The sequence below is a fragment of the Chiloscyllium punctatum genome, chromosome 45 (genome assembly GCF_047496795.1).
Source record: "Chiloscyllium punctatum isolate Juve2018m chromosome 45, sChiPun1.3, whole genome shotgun sequence".
NCBI lineage: Eukaryota > Metazoa > Chordata > Chondrichthyes > Orectolobiformes > Hemiscylliidae > Chiloscyllium > Chiloscyllium punctatum.
In genome coordinates, this window is record NC_092783.1 from 13,591,314 (window position 1) to 13,611,177 (window position 19,864).

The 19,864-nt window shown below is 39.3% G+C and overlaps 1 protein-coding gene across 3 annotated transcripts in view; it reads right to left on the reverse strand.

The window, feature by feature from the left end:
• The window catches only part of bltp3a (bridge-like lipid transfer protein family member 3A), a 125,088-nt gene that overhangs the window by 19,296 nt on the left and 85,928 nt on the right, over positions 1-19,864 (reverse strand). For all 3 annotated transcript variants that reach the window (XM_072563302.1, XM_072563301.1, XM_072563303.1), the window contains exons 13-16: positions 17,570-17,763; positions 12,767-14,319; positions 5,048-5,238; positions 116-291 (exon numbers count right to left, since the gene is read on the reverse strand). In XM_072563302.1, coding sequence (XP_072419403.1) covers positions 116-291; positions 5,048-5,238; positions 12,767-14,319; positions 17,570-17,763 — 2,114 coding nt within the window. The remainder of the gene's footprint in view (positions 1-115; positions 292-5,047; positions 5,239-12,766; positions 14,320-17,569; positions 17,764-19,864) is intronic.

Below are 19,864 nucleotides of genomic sequence, written 5' to 3' on the forward strand. Positions count from 1 at the left end.
AAATTTTCAATATTTTCAACTTAAAAAAAAACTTAAATCCGCGATCATGACCAAGAACAAAACTTCAATCAAGATAAATACCAATGTAAAAAGTTGTATTGAAGTAGACCCACACCTGTTCAGCATTCGAATCATCCTCACTTTGAGTTGATGAGTTTGTCATTGTGGAAGGTTTATGAAAACCTTGTGCTCCATGTCCTCCATCTACACATTCTGGTAGACTCCGATTACTGCCCATTTCACATGCTGTATGAATATTGCTGTCTGGGGGAAGAGATTCCTGTCCAGATTCTAAGAATTAGAAATCCAACAATAAACACGACAGTGCAATTGAAGTATTATTATTTAACCTGTTACTCTAAATTTCAATGCAAATAAACAGCACAAACCATTAACAACACGTGATGCTTAACATTTTAGACTCAAGAGGATTTCTCTTCCATGAAATCAAAGTTCCAAAGGCTACAAACGTTTAGAGAACCTCAGCAAGAAAGTACCGCCATCCTTTGAATTTGAACAAACTGATGTTTTCAATTAACTCTTTAGACCATCTGCAAAATTCCAAGTCTCTCAAAATGAAGAGGAGATTTTTTTTTTTAAGAATGGTATAACAAAACTTCTTCTAATCAATTTGGATATAGCTACACACAAGTAGCCAAAACTGAGATTTTATGCAGCCAGGGAACCAATGTGAAGGAGTCAGCAATCCTATTGCAATTCTACATTCAAAAATATAGTTTTAATCACACATTAATAACTTAGTTATGTGAATGGTGAGCGAATAGGGATCATAAGATCCAATACGGTTACTCAAGTTTTGATGTCCTAAATGATTGTTCATTTATACTTGAAGGTCACGACAATAAAGAATGGTGGTGTAACGTCAGTAGACAAACATACTGAAAGGAGGCTCATAAAAAGGTGCCAGGTTGCAACAATGATCTGTATACAATTAGTGTAACTCAGCAGTGGAAGCGTAGGAGGGTATCATAATTGGGTAAAAACAATGACTGCAGATGCTGGAAACCAGATTCTGGATTAGTGGTGCTGGAAGAGCACAGCAGTTCAGGCAGCATCAGAGGAGCAGCAAAATCAACGTTTTGGGCAAAAGCCCTTCATCAGGAATAAATCCTGATGAAGGGCTTTTGCCCGAAACATTGGGTATCATAATTGATCTAGACATCCCGCACAAATAATACAGGACAAAGCTTCATTTTAAAAATCAACTGTGTATCCTAATACAGTTGTACCCAGTGATTCATGTTCAAAAATGCTCATGGAAATTAACAAAAGCATCAATCTTTCTGCAATGCCAACTTGAAGATCCCACTGAGATTTACTTTCTCAGCTCAGACACTGGCACTGAGTACTTGGCTAGTCAGGAAGGGCTGACAGAGGTTGTATAGCTGCCATGGTGTTGAGCTGAGGTAGGCCACACTGACAAAAATGGAGCATCAGCAATGTTTAGGCAAAGGCTGTCCACTTAAATCCACTTGGAAATTTTGATTAACTTCACGGAAATAAATTGTAACAATATGGCCCCTCTGAACTGGAATTATATATTCTACGTCCATATAATGGCAAAGCACAGCAAGAGGGGTTTAGGCTCAAACAGGCTGCACAAGTACAAGTATTCTCCTATTCCACTTCCAAAATCTCAGTGTGGCTTTGCTCTCATGTAATTGTTGTGTTTCCCTTTGGAAGTATCCAAGCAATTTGCTTCCACTTTTTCTTGTGGCACCAAGTTCAACATTCCAACTATTGACTGAAAATGTTTTTCACTTCCCTATTGGATTCAATGGTAATTACTTTTAACAAAACATTTGATAAGATACCACAAAGTGCCATTGTACAAGATTAGGGCTCACAGGATTAGAAAAAATATAATAGATTAAGGATTAGCTAATGGACTGAAAATAAATGTTTCAAATGTGAGGGTGTGACTCTTGAAGAGCTACAAGAATCAATATTTAACTGTGATAATTACAATATTGATACATGTCTGAGTTAAAGGAACTGAATGCACTGCATCCAAATATTAGGGGCGTGGAACGCACGGTCTGCAACAGTAGTAGACTCGCCAACGATACAGGCATTTAAGTGGTCATTGGACAGGCACATGGATGAGAATGAGTGTAGGTTAGATGGGCTTCGGATTGGTTTCACAGGGTAATGCAACATTGAGGGCTGAAGGGTCTATACTGCACAGTAATGTTCTATAAGTTTGCAGATGATCCAAAGCTGGGAGAAGGACACCTACACCAGAGGAATTTAGACCAATTCAGTGATCCAAGTGATTGGCAAGGAAGTGACATAAGTTTACAAGAGAATGTGAAGTTATCCATTTTGGCATGAAGACTAGAATCAGAGTATAAAGGAGATAGACAAGTAAACGTCAATGAAAGTTTCCAAAAATCCCACAGGTTAACAGGTGACTAAAGCAAGCAATTAAGATGCCAAATAGTATGTCATAGCCTTAAGTGCAAAAGTCAGGAAATCTTGTTGCAGTCACATGGTGTTTTACCGAGACCACATCTGGAATGCTCTGTACCTTTCTGGTCTCCTTCCCTAAGTAAGGATAAACTTGTTTAAAGAATTTGAATGTGTTGCACATGGATTCCTGGTCTGAGAGGTTTACCCAATCAGCAAACAATAACAATGGTCCTATATTATTTTGAGTTTAAAATCCCACAACACCAGTTTATTGTCCAACAGGTTTATTTGGAAGCATTAGCTTTCAGAGCACTGCTTTTTCACCAGTACCACCTGACGAAGGAGCAGATTTCAAAAGCTAGTGCCTCCACATAAACCTGTTGCACCGTAACCTAATGTTAGGGAATTTTAAACTTTGCCCACCCCAGTCCAACACCTGCCCCTCTAAATCTTTTGAGTTGAGAAGAATTAGAAGCGATCTCATGAGAAAATGCAGAAGTCACAGAAACCTTGGTGAGTCAATGCAGCAACGCTGCTTCTCTTGACTCAGAAGCCCTCACTAACTGACGCTGTCTGAAGATTATGCAGTGGACCCTCGGCTGAAACAAGTATATTGACCTTGCCAGTGAAGCTCACATTCCAAAACTCAAGGGATATTTTTTGACAGGGTGGCAGAAATGAGTTGATGCAGAAATTGAGCAGCACAGTGGCTCAGTGGTTAACCCTGCTGCCTGAAAACACCAGTGATCTGGGCTCGATTCCAGCCTTGGGTGACTGCTTGTGTGGAGTTTGCACATTCTTCCAGAGACTGCTTGGGTTTCTGAGGGGTTCTCCAATTTCTTCCCAAAGTCCAGAGATGTGCAGGTTAGGTGGAACGGCCATGATGTAGTGACTAGTGATTATACCGGCTAGGTGGATAAGCCATGGGAAAGGAGGGGTTTCTGTGATAGGATAGAGAGCTAGGCCTGGGTGGGATGGTCTTTGGATGGGCAGCACAGACTTAATGCGCCAAATGGCCTCTTTCTGCAGTGCAGCAATTCTGGTTCAGTTATGATATCTTGACAGGAAGTTCAAGCTCAAAAGGCTTCAGGTTCTTGCATAGCTTGTCTGGTTTCTGAAGAAAGTAGCAGGGCCCTGTTCAATCTTTTCCGATGCTGTTATTGGTTTTGGTACCATCCCAGTCAATCTTTTTTGTACTTTCTCCAACGCTTCAGATCACTAGAATCGCGTGCAGTCTGATTGAGCTCTGATCAACTTTAGCATAATCGCACATTTCTGCAACCTATATCTCAAGAAATAAATTCCAGTACTTTGTTATCAGTTGAATGGTTTTGTTCATTTGCAACACGAATTGTAATAATTTGTTCAGCTATATGCCAGATTCCTTTGGTCTATTTGATTCAATTTAATATTTTAAAACACTGGTGTTGTTTCCATTTTTCCTCCCTAAGCACACCACTTGCCATCCATGCTGTGGTTTATTTATCATTGAATTATTCTCTTGAATATTTCTACAGTTTTCACATCCTACGTTACAGTTGCCAAATTAGTTATATCCTAAGTGTGGTACAAACAACAAATTTTGCTTGTGAGTTACTTGATCCGAAGGCCAAACTGTTGAACTCACAATGGTTCCCATTATTGACCAAAATGGGACATCAATTTCAATACTTTTCTCATCTGAATAATTAACCTTTGCCTGGACCCGATGCATTCAAATTTTTTCAATTCATTTAAACATAGGAAGAATAGACCATTCACCTCTACAAGCATGTTCTGCCATTCCATGGGATCATGGCTGATCTGTGGCCTAACTCCATCCACCCACCTTGAGTGAATATCCCCTTAACAAAGAGTACCTATCGCAGATTTAAAACTAAGAACTGATCTACCACAACAACTGTTTGGAGAAGAAAATGCCAAACCTTCATCATCCTGTGTGTGTAAAAAGTGCTTCCTAATATCGGTCAACATGGGTACATTGAGCCAAAGGGCCTGTTCCGGTGTTGTACTGCTCCATGTTCTATGTAACATTTCACCTGGATGGTCTGGCCCTAAGTTTTAGACTATGCCCCCACTAGTTCAAGAATCCCCAACCAGTGGAAATAGTTTATCTTTATCCAATCTGTCTTTTCCTATTCATATCTTGAAGACTTGGATCACTCCTTAAACTACTAAATTTTGAAGAAAACTGGCATAATTTAGAAATTTCTCCTCAACCTAACCTCTGAAGTCCAGGTACCATTCTTGATTTGCCATCCATCCAGCTAAAATGTCCTTACTTCACATGGCCTAATCTAGATCATGAGTCAATAATGTGTAGCTTCTTAAAGGCCTTTTGCAGTGTCACTTTGGAGATAACAATGACAACTCAAAATTAACGACCCACTGAGAACCTTTGCATCTCTCTGATATATTTGATTCACAAAGTGACAATGGTGTTGTAATAAACAATTTTTTTCTGCTTTTGCTTAGAAATACTTCTTAGATACACTGATAACCTGCAATCCCAACAAAAATGCAAGTTAGTTTCACTGTCTATTTGTTAGTTAGTGCTGAAATCAATAAAACGTATGTTATTTTTCCTCTCTTAATTGAAATTAAAATGTTGTACCTGCTTCCAGGAGGATAACATACTTCTCACTGCCGTCACTATCCATAGATATGCGATCTTCTGTCAGGCTTCCATCAAGAGATGCAGTGTCAAGGGAATGCTGAGAGTTGGTACGCTTCATGTTTAAAAATCGCAGTTTAGTGCTGGATAATGAGGAGGATAAACCATCTTCTCCTTTTGACAGCTGTTCTCTTCAAAAACAAAATGCAAACTTGGATTTAGTCAGGAGCAGCAGCAAAACAAAGAAATGGTGTAACAAAATCCTGAAGTTAACATATAAAAGCAGTTTTTAAGAGAGCAGAATAACAGAGTCATATGGAACAGTGCTTCATTATATCAAAGATATATATAAACAGAAAGTTTAGTTATGAAACCATCGAGTGAAGAAGTTCACTTTGAAAAAGTATCATACGACCTCAGTCAACTTGTCACAGCTCTATTATCACTTAACTTGCTCAAAAAGGGATCAAAAAAAGAGATTATGTGCAGGGAGCACGGTTGAGGGATTAAAATATTTTGTTGCTCTTTTTACCAAGGAAGGTGATTCTGTGCAAATCTTGGCAAAAATAGATAGCTTACACAGTTGAAAGGTTTAAAAATTGGTAAGGAGATGGTAATTGACAGATTGTCTGTAGTTGAGTACTTAAAGTACTCAATCCAGAATTAAAATTGCAGAAGCACTACCCATAATATTGCAAACCTCCTTAGATTGAGGGGGGCAGCCGGAAGACAGGAGGATTGCAAATGTCAGTTTTAAAAAAAAAAAAATGTGCGTCAAGATATGACAGACCAATGATAACAGGAAGCTTTCAGAAACACAGTAATTTGGAACAAACGTAATTAACCTAGATTCATCCAAGTGACTAGCAAATTGTATGCTGATAAGCGTTCGGTGATTAATTTTGGTAGGAAGAACACAGACAATATACAATAATGGGGACAATTCTAATGGGCATTTGGGAGCAGAGGTACCTGGATGTAAATGCAGAAAAATCATTGAACATGGCAGGATAAGTTTAAGAGCACAGTCAATAGAAGCACAGACATCATAAGTAAGGTGTAGAACACAAAAGCAAGGAAGAATACAAAAACACTGGTTCAACTGCAACTGGAGTGGAGTGGTGTGAAAATTAAGGACATGTAAATCCTTTCTGCACTGTTTCTGTGCCTTTACAGGAGTCATTCCAGGGATGAGTGACTTCAATTATGTCGATACAAGGGAGAAACCACCAGGTTTAAAGGAGACTTGATAAAGGAATTCAAAATCACAAGGGCCTGGGCAAAATCAACACAGAAATAGAGAATCTGAAGTCATTCTTGGAAGGATTGAGAACCAAAAAAGCAACAGCAACGTGATGAAAAGCTTTTTCCATGTAATGATTAGTATATGGAATTGCCTGCCTGAGACTAGACGAAGGCAGGTTCAATCAATGCAGTCAAAGAGGACTAGATTATGAGCAAGGCCATCGGAAATAGGCAAGGGAGTAAGTTTTAGGTGCACTGTTCTTTCAGCAAGCCAGCACAAACAAACAGTGAGCCAAGTTGCCACCTTCTGTGCTATCTATGAAATAATGGATATAGTTTCTATCTACCTCATTGGTTTCCCTTTGTGCCTCTAATTGCAATCAAAACCTTCCTCCAACTTTTAATCTCAGTCCCTATGGGACACAAGCAACTACTGCCAACTAGAGTACCTGTCCATTACTTCTATTCTCTAGCTCCTGCTGCTCAGCCAGCCAAATAGGTTAATAATTTGCCCTCAATTCCATAACAGACAGAACTAAAGTTGATGCTTAAGAACTTTAAAATCAACAAATTCTGTACAACTTCAAGTTAATCAACCTCAATTTGACTGAAATCTGGGGTACTGTGTACAACACAAAAAATGGATTAAAAAATCAAAATGGTAACAAATGAATTCCCACCAGAATGGAAAATGCAAATCACACATTAATTGGAAAAAACATACTTCAAGTTGATATATTTAAAACTATTTCCCAAATGTCAACATAATGCTGAACCACAATTTTGAAGGAGGAAATGACTTCAACTGTTCTCAGTAAAAAAGCTCAACTCTTCCCTCAAGGGAAAGTCACAGAAAACGAAACAATAGTGATTCATTTGATTAGGTCATGTGTGTCACATGGCTCCAGACAGATTTCACGAGCAAATCATTTTCTGTGGTCCTTTCACATTGTTTATCGATCAATCCTTAAGCTGGATGTTTTGTGGGTCGTAATGAACTGCAGTATTGTTTTTCTGTTGAGAAGTTATGATCCTTCACCAGCTACATTTACTTGCAAACTGTAGACACTCATCAACTGGAAATTTTAGTTGGAATTTAGATTCATTTTGAAGATGCAACTTTTCTGACTGGTCGTTTCACATTCTTTTCCCCCCAGAATCTCAGTTACATATTTAATTCATAAAAAAACCTATATAGAGAGGAGGAAAAAAAGGAAAGAAAAGTTAGGTGTAGTAGTCATGGGGGATAACATTGTTCGGTTAAGTGATACTGTTCTCTGTCGCAAAACCAGAGTCCCCAAGGCGATGTTGCCTACCTGGTACCAAGGTTCAGGACATCCTTTCTAGGCTAGAGAGGAACCTGTAGTGGCAGCAAAAGGATCCAGTTGTCAAAGTTCACTTAGGTTACAACAACAATCGGTAGGACTGGGAAAGAGGTTCTGACTTCAAAGTTTGGGAGAAGATTTGTAGCTCGGGTGCTCATTGTGGTTCTGTTCGCCGAGCTGGGAATTTGTCTTGCAAACGTTTCGTCCCCTGCCTAGGTGACATCCTCAGTGCTTGGGAGCCTCCTGTGAAGCGCTTCTGTGCTGTTTCCTCCGGCATTTATAGTGGCCTGTCTCTGCCGCTTCCGGTTGTCAGTTCCAGCTGTCTGCTGTAGTGGCCGGTATATTGGGTCCAGGTCAATGTGTTTGTTGACAAGATGAGACACAGATGACAAGCAACATGAATTCGACTGGGACAACACTACCATTATAGGATAAGCCAAACAGAGAACAGCCAGGGAATTCCTAGAGGCACGGCACTCATCCACAGACTCTATCAACAAACACATCGACCTGGACCCAATATACCGGCCACTACAGCGGACAGCTGGAACTGACAACCTGAAGCGGCAGAGACAGGCCACTATAAATGCCGGAGGAAACAGCACAGAAGCGCTTCACAGGAGGCTCCCAAGCACTGAGGATGTCACCTAGACAGGGGACGAAACGTTTGCAAGACAAATTCCCAGCTCGGCGAACAGAACCACAACAACAGAGGTTCTGAGTGATTGCATGCAATTCTGGGCTGAGCTAAGCAGAATCACAAAGATAACTCCTCAGCCATATGCAAACTAGCGTAGCATAAATAAGATAAGGAGGGTAAATACATAGCTCAAAACATGGGTGTAGAAGAGATGAGTTCTGATTCACGGGGCATGGAACTAAGACTAGGGAAAGAGAGAGTGCAGTTCTGTTGGAACAGGCTTCAGCTGACAGATGCTGGCTCAACTGTCCTGAGGAATCATCTAATTAGAGTTGTAGACAGGGCTTTCAACAAATTATATGGATGTGGGGAGTGCACCTGAACAAAGAGTCCAAGGGGTGCAGGTGCATAGTTCCTTGAAAGCAGAGTCACAGGTAGACAGTGTAGGGAAGGCAGCATTTGGCTTGCTTGCCTTCGCTGGTCAGAACACTGAGTATAGGAGTTGAGACATCTTGTTGTGGCTGTACAGGACATTGCTCAATTTTAGTCACCCTTCTTTGATTTGATTTATTACTATTAAGAATATGGAGGTACAATGAAAAGTGTTGTCAGGCAGATCGTACTTGGCAAGTGAGAAATCAATATTAACAGTTAAGAGGTACATTTGTTAACCTTAGAGGATTTTGCTGGGATGTTGCTGGGACAGCAGGGGTTGGGTTATAGGAAGAGGCTAAATGGAGCATCGGAGGCAGAGGAGTGGCTTTATAGAGGTTTATAAAATCATGAGGGGCATGGATACAGTGAATAGCCAAAGTCTTTTTCTTAGGGCAAGTCCAAAATTAGAAGTTTAAGGAAAGAGGGGAAAGATTTGAAAAAGACCTGACGGGTAACCTTTTCACGTAGAGTGGTGTGTGAATGGAACAAGTTGCCAGAGGAAATGGTGGAGGCAGGTACAATTACAACATTTTTAAAAAGGCATCTGGATGGGTATATAAATAGGAAGGGTTTAGAGAGATATAGGGCAAATACTGGTAAATGGAACGAGGTCAGACTGGGATGTCTGTTCGGCATGGACAAGTTGGACCAAAGTGTGTGTTTCCATACAGTATGGATGCAAGTGATAATTTAACATTAACCACATGGTGGCACTGTTCGAGTTGGTGAAAAATGCTGAAGGATGCATCACATAAACTGCATCACTTCTTGCCGAGCTTGGGTATTGGTCACTGCTTCTTTCTGAAATGGAGGACAGGACAGGCAAGTCATCTCAAGTTTGTCAGTTTGCCAATGCAGTGAGAGCTTTAGAATAATTTACACAACTTTGTTACATTGGCTTCTCTACACTGATGGAAGATAAGGACATCTTGTATTCCTGGTTCATCTTTTTGACAGGTCTTCTGTCAGAATAAACAGTTTGATTGTTTGCGCAGACAGGAGGTGAGTGGGCTAATTTGGTAACGGGTCACTACCATTACCTGGGACACCTGTGCCAAAGTAGGTTTGCTTTGCAGTTTAGAATCATAGAATCCCTACATTGTGGAAACAGGCCCTTTGACCCAACAAGTCCACACAGAACCTCTGAAGAGTAATCCACCCAGACCTATAGGATAATATAGGATTCCTCAATTATCCTATATTTACCCCTGACTAATGCACCTAACCTACACAGTCCTGAACACGATGGTCAATTCGCCTAATCTGCACATCTCTGGACTATAGGAGGAAACCCACGCAGACACTGGGAGAATGTCGGTGTGGAGTTTGCAGTCGCCCGAGGCTGGAATAGAACCTGGGTCTCTGGCGCCGAGAGGCAGCAGTGCTAACCGCTAAGCCACCATGCCCCCCGTTTCTGTTCTGATGTCAGAAAGATCCACTTGGTTAATGTTCCTTTCATTGCTGCCTATTTGCGGGTTATATTTGCTAGATTTTGAAAATTTGATTTTCCACTGTCTTAGTCTGAATCAATGGGGAGAAATAGATTACTTGTTCTCAGAAAGTGTTACTGGACTCAAAACATGAACACTGATTTTCTCTCCAGATACTGTTTGAACTGATAAGTTTTTATAGCAGTTTGTTTTTATTTCAGATCTTCAGCATCTATAGTATTTTGCCTTAATTTGATATATCAATTAGGATCGGTATATATTTGTTATGTCATGACCCGTTCTGAGCTCATGAGCCAACGACTGAGAAGAGGCTCCCCTACAGAGTACATCTTTGTAGATTTATGATTCATAGAGAAGCACTGAATAACCTCGAAACCAAAGAGTCTGAAATTACTCGAGGAACTGAAGTATTCTGCTGCTGCCCTTAACCTGCAAACTAAACATTTGTTTCCGAACACTTTCCCTCTTCAATTTGACTGGATTACAACCAATGTTATTTCCTGCCAATTAAAGGGAGGTTCAGGAATTAGATACACAGGCAGTGGATAATGACAGTAAATTGTTCATATTTAGCAGATTCTGCCCTTGACACTGACAGCAAGCTAAATCTTTTTGTTTGCTGTGATAAAAGTTTGCTGATTAAAGCAGAGTTGTGTTCAGCTCAAGCAGAAAACATTGAAAATCATGAAATAATAGCATGAACTTCTATGGAAAATTTCAAGAAACAGAATTCAATTCTTTGATCAATCCTCAAATATTGTTTTTAGATAATCAGAAATTAAACAGAACTGAACAATGCCAAGCAAAAAAGTTACAGCGCCTCAAGATTAAAAATAAAACAATGACTAATTTTCAAAAGTCCACCTGTGGCATTTAGAGTGGGAGTGGAGTGAGTCACTCAAATGTACCAATTAACTAACCCAAGATAGTTCTACAATTAAAAAGTTTTCAGAGTGGAAAAGCAGGTACAATGGTTGTCCATTTAGTGGTCAAGGATAATACAATTACCACCTAAATGATCGTTAAATGCTACTGAACAGCAGAGCAGTTATTGGAGAGCAATAGACCCAGGTGTTGTCACTTATCAATTCACTATGCTTTGAAACAAGCTGTATGGTACAAAAGATCAGATAAGCCCAACTATTTAGCTTGAACCTTCTTGTGCAATATCACCTACACTGAATATTTAGGTTGTACTATTAAAATAAAAATATGTTCTCTTATTTTGCCAGAGCTTAGGATAAGAGACAGATTTTGATTCGATTTACTAATGAGAAAGGGAGACAGATGAAATCTCACACATGCACACATATGGATGGGACTCCAAGTTGCAAGTGGCAAGACCTTGGCAGACAGAAGTTTTGCCACCAACAGTGGGATAGAGCAAATGTGAAAAAACATCCAAGATCAGAATCAGAAGATTGAAAACTGGAGAAGTGAGAGCAGGGAGGTAGCAAAATTAAATGGATTAAAGCCAAGGATAAGTTGAAGACCAGCTTTTGGATTTTAAAAATTTGAAGAGCAGGGAACTGGTTTTGAACTTAAGTGAAGGCATTCAGTAGACCTAAAGTGCAATCATACAACCACTCCTCCCAAGTGTTGAATAATTTAAAATACCAGATAATCCATTTTATTTGAGCCGAAATTAACTGTACAATGTGAGTAGGTTAAAGGTTTAAATGGACACCAAAAGCAAAATCACTTGACCACCCTGAAATTTCAGGAATCCTAACAGCCACATGCCCAATTAAAAACAAAATATACGAAACCTTCTGTTTGCTCATCATAATAGACTATTATTCAGCCAAGAGCCTTCTTGAATAAAGAGGGTGTGGTAGCAGGATGGTACAGTCTTCAAACTGTAGTTCATTTCCTTGGAGCTGATTTCAAATAGTCTGTTAAGGCTTGGGTACAGGGCTCCACATACAAAAATCGGAGAATGAACTACAGAATATCACGCTGTGGGAAACAGTTATAGAAAGCACGCTGTAGAAGATCATGCTATGGAAAACTCAACCGTTCAGCAGAAAACTTGCATAATGCAAGCAACTTCCACAATTCAATTGCGTTATAGCCAATTAGTGCGGACACGAAGCTCTAACCCTACCTCTTCATCCTTACATGGTTGATGGGAAAGCAATCACTATTTGAAACTTCATTTTGAGGGGGAAAGGGAATAAATTGGTCATTCAACCGAACAGGTTCCAATCAGGAATAAAGAATTTGAAAATGCGTTACTCCAAAGCAGCATCACATTACCTCCTTTTAGTTTTGAAAGGTACATACATGTCATGAAGATTGGACAGGGTACGGAAGAAAAACTAAAAAAAAACAAACCCTCAAAATTTATTTTAAAAAAATGTTACAAGGTGTACTTGTTTCAACCATTCAGTTCCTACAGTTTGCATTACATTGCACAGATACAGTGAAAAATCAAACAACAATTCAAAAGAACTTGACAAAGAGGATGGAATTGGTGTCTGCTGGGCTCCCTGAAGTTAAGACTTTTGCAAAAAAGAAAAGCAATAAATGCCTTCGGTTTTATACTTAGATCAGTACTCAGAAATATTTATGTAAACCATTAAGATAAAATAATGACAGCTTGAAAACCATTTGAGCCTACCTAGAGGACGACAGAGAAAGCATCTTTTGCATTGTGCTCGCCATCTTTTCCTTGCTGAGACTGAAAGCATCCTTTGTAAGACAAACTGCTTCTTTCGTAAAATCCACAGTTATAAGCAGAGCTTCTTTGGCAACATCCTTTGTTACAGTCAATGGAGTTGAATCAACATCCTCAAATGGAACAGTATCAGCCGGGACATTGCCACCAGATGATCTGCTCTTTCTTTGTGGGTCTAAAATCAAAGATGTGCTTGTAGCTAAAGTGGGGTGAGAAGTAGAGTGATCAATGACATCTCCAGGACGTTCAACCTCTAGTGACTCCACTGCTTCAAATGCTTCCTCCACAAGTCCTTTTTCTAGTGTTTGAGTTGCCATCTCTTCACTGTTAGAAACAGGAGCACTGCTCGCAAGCATACCGTCTTGTGACAAAACACCAAGATCTAATGAGGTTGCAATACTTAAATCCCCATTGTGAATCCCACTGTCATCCATAGAAGTAATGGTATCGTCCAGTTGATCAGTTGTTGCTCTGTTCAAAGGCTTGAGCTCCATGGTCAGACTCTCTTTACTTCCAGAAGGTGAAAGTTCAGACTCAGCCAGACTTGTGCTTTCAGATTCCTGGGATTTGGCATCATCATGTCCAGTTGGTGCAGGGTGAAGCAGTAAAGCAATTTCTGCACTCTTTATCAACAGCCCTATGCAAGTACTGCCATATTTAACTGGGTTTTTAGTCCATCTTTCCACATCCTGATTGAGGTCCTCCTGTAGCTGAATGAGATACTCCTTCAGTCGGAGTAGAACAAGGTAATGGTAATGGTTTATATGTGCTTTTACATGGGCAGTGCTGTACACTAGAACATGTACATCTGCCTCAGAATCATCCTGTTTGCTGGCTTCTCTCAATTTCCCTTCCTCTCCAATCCCTTTAGAAGATCTCAGCAGTTCTGCACCCATAAAATCTTGCTTTGTATTAGCTTGCAATCCATTTCCAAGGGATTCTTTGCAGCTGGACAAATTCAATTTATGGCCCAAACTCGTGTTGCAATCCTCTAAATCAATGCGACATTCAGATGCTGAATGACTGGATAATTCCTTAGCTTTCTGAAACTTAGATGGTTGAGACACCCAAATGGAGAGGGGAAATGCATCCACAAAGTTCAAAGGCTTCCCCTTCGAACTCTCCATACCCTCAAAGTCCAACCAGAGCAGAGAAAAATGGAGCGACCAAATATCTGCAGCTGACAACGTCTTTAATACATCATAGTTGCAGGTTTTTTGAGTGTGTATTCTGTCCATATTGATTTGTTGTTCAAAAGCATGGTGAAAGAAAACATTTTGCAGCACATCAAAACTGTCTGCACATTTGGGGAACTCTTTATATGACACATGAAAGAATTCAAAGTCTTTGAAAGCTTTTAGCACCAGTTGGAGATCGGAGTGTGTGCAGTTTAGTGAGTGACGGGTGTTCGTAGCCACAACATCTGAAGTCTGAATGGTGAGGTATTGTGGTCTGTCTGGATGAGCAATTATCTTCTTGTCCACTGGAATAATGAACTGCAAAATATACAGAAAAAGTATATGATTAATTGTTTATGGATTAAATTATGAAGTCAAGCAAATTCTGAGCAATGGAGCACATTACCTTAATTTCTACTGTATTACAGAAAACTAGTCGTTTAATTATTTCAACTTCCCTCTTCAACAAAATCCTTCTATTCAGAGGGTAGAAAGTCTTGCTTTAAACTCTAGAGTTTTTTCATCTATTTTGAACTTTACAATAAACATGAAATTTTAATAGTGAAGCAAACAGCAAAGCAAAACTTTCCACTGGTAAATGTTCTGTTGGTAAACTCTCATTACAGTTCTGGCAAATTGTGATTTACTACCCATCCAAGCAAGTGAGAATGTTATGATCATTTAACCAAACTGCATCTTTTTAGTGATTTAAATCCAGAAAGCCCTTTGTTATACACTTTGGAGAATGTAATGTGGAAAAATGTGAGGCTTTGCACTTGGATAAGAAGAGGGCTAGAGTATTTTCTAAATGGGGTAAGGTGTCAGAAATGTGAAAACATAAAAGGGACTTGGGAGTCCTAGTTCAGGATTCTCAAGGTTCACATGCAGGTTCAGTTAGCAATTAGGAAGGCAAATGAAATGTAAACATTCATTTTGAGGAGGCATACAAGAGCCGGGATGTACGACTAAGGCTTTGATCAGACTGCATTTGGAATATCAGGAGCAGTTTTGGAGATGATGTTTCCACTATTAGGAGAGACGAGGATCCAAGGGTATTGCCTGAGTGAAGGGATGACCCTCTAGTCCCAAGAGCAAGAGAAACTTCTTCAGCCAGAGAGGTGTTAAGCAATGGAGCTTATCATCACATTGGCTTTGGAGTTAAAGTGATTGAGTGTAGCAAAAACAGACAGATAGGTTCTTGATTAGTAAGGGCATCAGGAGTTACAGGGAAAAGGCAAGAGAATCAGATTGAGAAATTCCTCATTCCTGATGAATTACTTATGTCCGAAACGTTGATTCTCCTACTCCTCAGATGCTGCCTGACCTGCTATGTTTTTCCAGCACCACACTCGCAACTCTGATCTCCAGCATTTGTAGTCCTCACCTTTTTCGTGAGAAACATATCAGCATTGATTAAATGGTGGACCAGACTTGATGGGGTGTGTGGCCTAATTCTGTTCCTATACCTTATCGATCCCTTAAGGAAAGAGTGTATTCTTAAAAGGTACAGTATCAGGGCTATAAAGAAAATTGCTGCCTATGTAGATTTCTCAGGAGAATGGATTGTGACTGAAATATGGTGAACAGTTGACCGAAGTGTTATTTAAAAATGTGAAGATAAAATTTTTGATTATGAACAAATGATCTTCAAACTTCGAGTGCCATGAAGCAATTAAGGTTAAGAATTGTAGGCTTTGAATCACTTATCAAGCAGGTTTTATCGTACAGTTGCTGGCAGTTACACCAGATCATGGCAAAAAAAAAAAATGACACTTCTCAGAATACAACACTTCAGCAATGATTCAAGAACCTACATTACACTGGGACCATGATATAGTGTAATGTATTGTAGTGTAGAAGTCAGTATACTATAGGTCTGTTCTGGACCCAGAAGTTTTATTTAAATTTCTCTTTGCAGAACATATTTAAAATACTACAGAAGTATAAATATTATCAAATGACAAAAACTGGCCAGATCATAGATTCACAACCAACAACACTGTAGTCTCATCATTAATTCAATTCACATTCAATAGCATATAAATACCAGTCAAACCTGCACTGATACCTACACATTCTCTAATACAAAAATACATGTACAAAACTGTAATAAAAAGTTTAGACCATGGTCCAGAAGGTGAAAATCATTGGTCAAGTCAAGGAAGCTTCTACATAAGTATTTATTTTGAAGAGCATGGGGACCACAGAATCATCCTTCATGGATGCTTGGACATATTGAGAAGAATATTCATAGAGATAGATAGGAATCTAGCAGAAAGAAATTCAAAATTTTGTTCTCATTTTGGGATTTGAAATTGGTTTGCTTATATCATTTCAAATAGTTCAACAGTCTTCTGATCCCTAGCAACAGACTCCATCCCTCTGAGATCAAGCCAATTTGTTTGCAACCTTGGTATTGCATGACTTTGGAGAGGAGCTTCTCTGTCATGTGTTTATAGTTCGCTGAAGACAAATATTTTGTCAAAGCATTTTAATCTTATAATCAGAATAGTTCACAAGAATACAAATTTAAGGGGAAATAAACTTTTATATTGCACGAGTGGACAATGCTGATTAGTTGACAGTGGACTCTACTTCGGAGAGACGTTTAAGAGAGACATTGTAATAGATAACGTACCAGTTAACAATAATTCACAGTTCACTGCCAGGCTGTGTCTATACTTTAAGTCAGGCATGTTGCCCTGACAAATAAACCAGTGAATGGCTGTCACCTATTTTATTAAGTTAAGTTAAAACAGGCAAGTACATAAACAAGTTCTTTTTGTTTGCAAAGAACAGGGCCCTGTGCATTAATATGTACCCTCCAGTATACGCAAGTTCATCACATTGCCAGTCCAACTGAAGATCTAACCTTCGTCACCAAAAGAACATTACGCTACAATCAGGTTATTTAGAAGTTGTACAATTATAGAACCAGATTAATTTTTGATACTGTTGAGTGTGTCTGGCTGGGTACCATCAGGGCCTTGCTTGCTGCAAAAAGTCAAAGGGATATGCCATTGGTAACAATCTGCCAGTTTTTTTGGGAAACATGGCCTCCATGCCTGGCATCACAGTCTTTGCATTTTCCTGTAATAATTCAACAACTAGTGACGGTCATTACTTGCTTATTCCTTGACTAGTCAAACAACTTAAACCAAGCTTGGCAGGTAACTGTTAATCATCATTAACTGGTCCATTTTCCCCAGCAATGCCTCACACCAGCCAATCTTCTGACCAATATAAATTGTGGTTTATCGTCAAACTAGTTTTCTTAATACCCAATGACAAGTGCAAAATATTTTTTGTTGATAACATTCAAGTGCTATACTTCAAAATGGTCAGGCTATATTGACTAAACCAAATCTAACATATGAAACAAATTTAAATAACATGTTAACAGAACTTGTGGAGTTAACCATAACAGAACTGAAAACTTACTCCCTCTATAACGGGCCTCAGCAACCCTTCCCCTCCACCCCAAATAAATCATATTCCTACAGGATTTCATAGCATATTCTTGTCAAGTTTTAAACACTAACTTGAAAAATCTTTGACAGCAACTAACCTTCAACATGAGTCCATTCATACAAAAGTCAACATGTTCATCCACTTTCACAGAATTATTCAGTTTATAGATGGCTTTAAACTGTTGTAGTGTCTGATACAAATCCAAAAAGAAGGAGTTCATCCACAGCATGCTGACTGGATCCAGTGTTAATTGCAAGGTATTGAGATTTACATAAAGATTAGGAGAAGGCACTGTAAATGGGACAAAAGGATATAAAAGAAAAGCAAAGAATAACATATTGCTTCAAGCTAACATGATGGTAAAATACAGAATCTAATGAAAACATACTGTCATATTCTGATAAAATGTCCATGACACTTAGTGCACCCAATAGTTGGTACGTAAACTGTTCCAGTAGACTAGTAAACAAATACTATCAAATACAGAACAATAAAAGGTGCCCAACATGTATGCACCATACAGGTATGCTTTTGTGTAAACTAATGTTTCATATCCACAATTGCCCTTAAGTCACAAATATTACAAGTTGCTGGCATAGCCTGTTTCATACATAGCCTGAATTTGAAATGTGAGACAAAGTTAAAACAGCTATTTCCAAATCAGTTTGCTCTCAAAACACTAAATCCTAATTTACACTGTAAGCGTAAATAAGAATAAGCATAATTAAGAAGAAATGTAAAAGGTTGATGGTTAAATTGAAGGGTCAGGATTATAACACATGGTCCTCAGAGGACAGCCAACATTTCAATGGGAGGATATTAAAAGGATATCCCTCAATAACCTACCCTCCGCACTACCTAAATATCCAGAATAATTAGATAGTTTCTATTGGCAGTCCAACCTTTGGGAGAAGATGGCAACATTTCCGTACAGATTATCAAAAATCAGTAGCCAGACAAAGACCAGTGTTAGAAGGCATAAAAACATTAGGGAGTGTTGTTGAACAAAGAGACCTTGGAGTGCAGGTTCATAGCTCCTTGAAAGTGGAGTCACAGGTAGATAGGATAGTGAAGGCGGTGTTTGGCATGCTTTCGTTTATTGGTCAGAGTGTTGAGTACAGGAGTTTGGGAGGTCATGTTGCAGCTGTACAGGACATTGGTTAGGTCACTGTTCGAATATTGTATGCAATTCTGGTCTCCTTCCTAATCGGAAAGATGTTGTGAAACTTGAAGAGTTCAGAAAAGATTTACAAGGATGTTGCCAGGGTTGGAGGATTTGAGCTATAGGGAGAGGTTAAATAGGCTGGGCCTGTTTTCCCTGGAGCGTTGGAGGCTGTGGGATGATCTCAGAGGTTATAAAATCAGGAGGGGAATGGATAGGATAAATCGACAACATCTTTTCCCTGGGGTGGGAGAGTCCAGAATTAGAGGGCACATGTTTAGGGTGAGGGGGGAAAAGATATAAAAAATACCCAAGAGGCAACTTTTTCACACAGAGTGGTACGTGTATGGAATAAGCTGCCAGAGGAAGTGGTGGAGGCTGGTACAATTGCAACATTTAAAAGGCATCTAGGGGACAGGTATATGAATAGGAAGGGTTTGGAGGGATATGGACAGTGTGCTGGCAGGTGGGACTATATTGGGTTGGATATCTGGTCAGCATGGACAATTTGGACTGAAGGGTCTGTTTCCGTGCTGTACATCTCTATGACTCTATGATTAGACAGAGAACACGGTTAACAGATGATCGCTCAAAACTAATTCACCCACACAAACTTGTCAGCTGTTGATGAATTATGTGTACAATCTTCAACCAGTATGATTTCCATGGAATATTTCCATTCTCTTCAAGACACTACCTCATAAAAAGGAAGCATCTTCAATAATTTAGTTTCTTAGGGACACTGCAGCATCTTTAGACTGGTCTAAAAATGGGGTGATGCAAGGCTAATGTAATTCACTGCTGAGAACTTACAATCTGGAACACACTGCCTATAAAAAATGATGGCAAAAACAGACTTACAAAACAGAATTACAAAACAGAATTGGATTTATGGTTGTAAAAGAACAAATGTGTATGGCTATGAGGAAAAGACAGAAATGAGATGAATTGGATAGCTCTTTCAAAAAGAGATAAGAGTTGAATTTCCTCCTGTGCCATTTCATGATTCTGTAAAATGCCTCAGAAATACAATCATGCAACAATTAACGTTGCACAGCTGGCAGATGAACAAACATCTTGAAAATATTTCTCCAGTTGCATGGTGCACACAAAATGGAGTGAAGCTGCTTGATCTGTTCACTTCAATTTGACGTGTAGAGAGGCATAATATTTATTCCTAATCCATTACAACTACAGTATGAAAATCAACACCAGCTTGTCCCATCACTG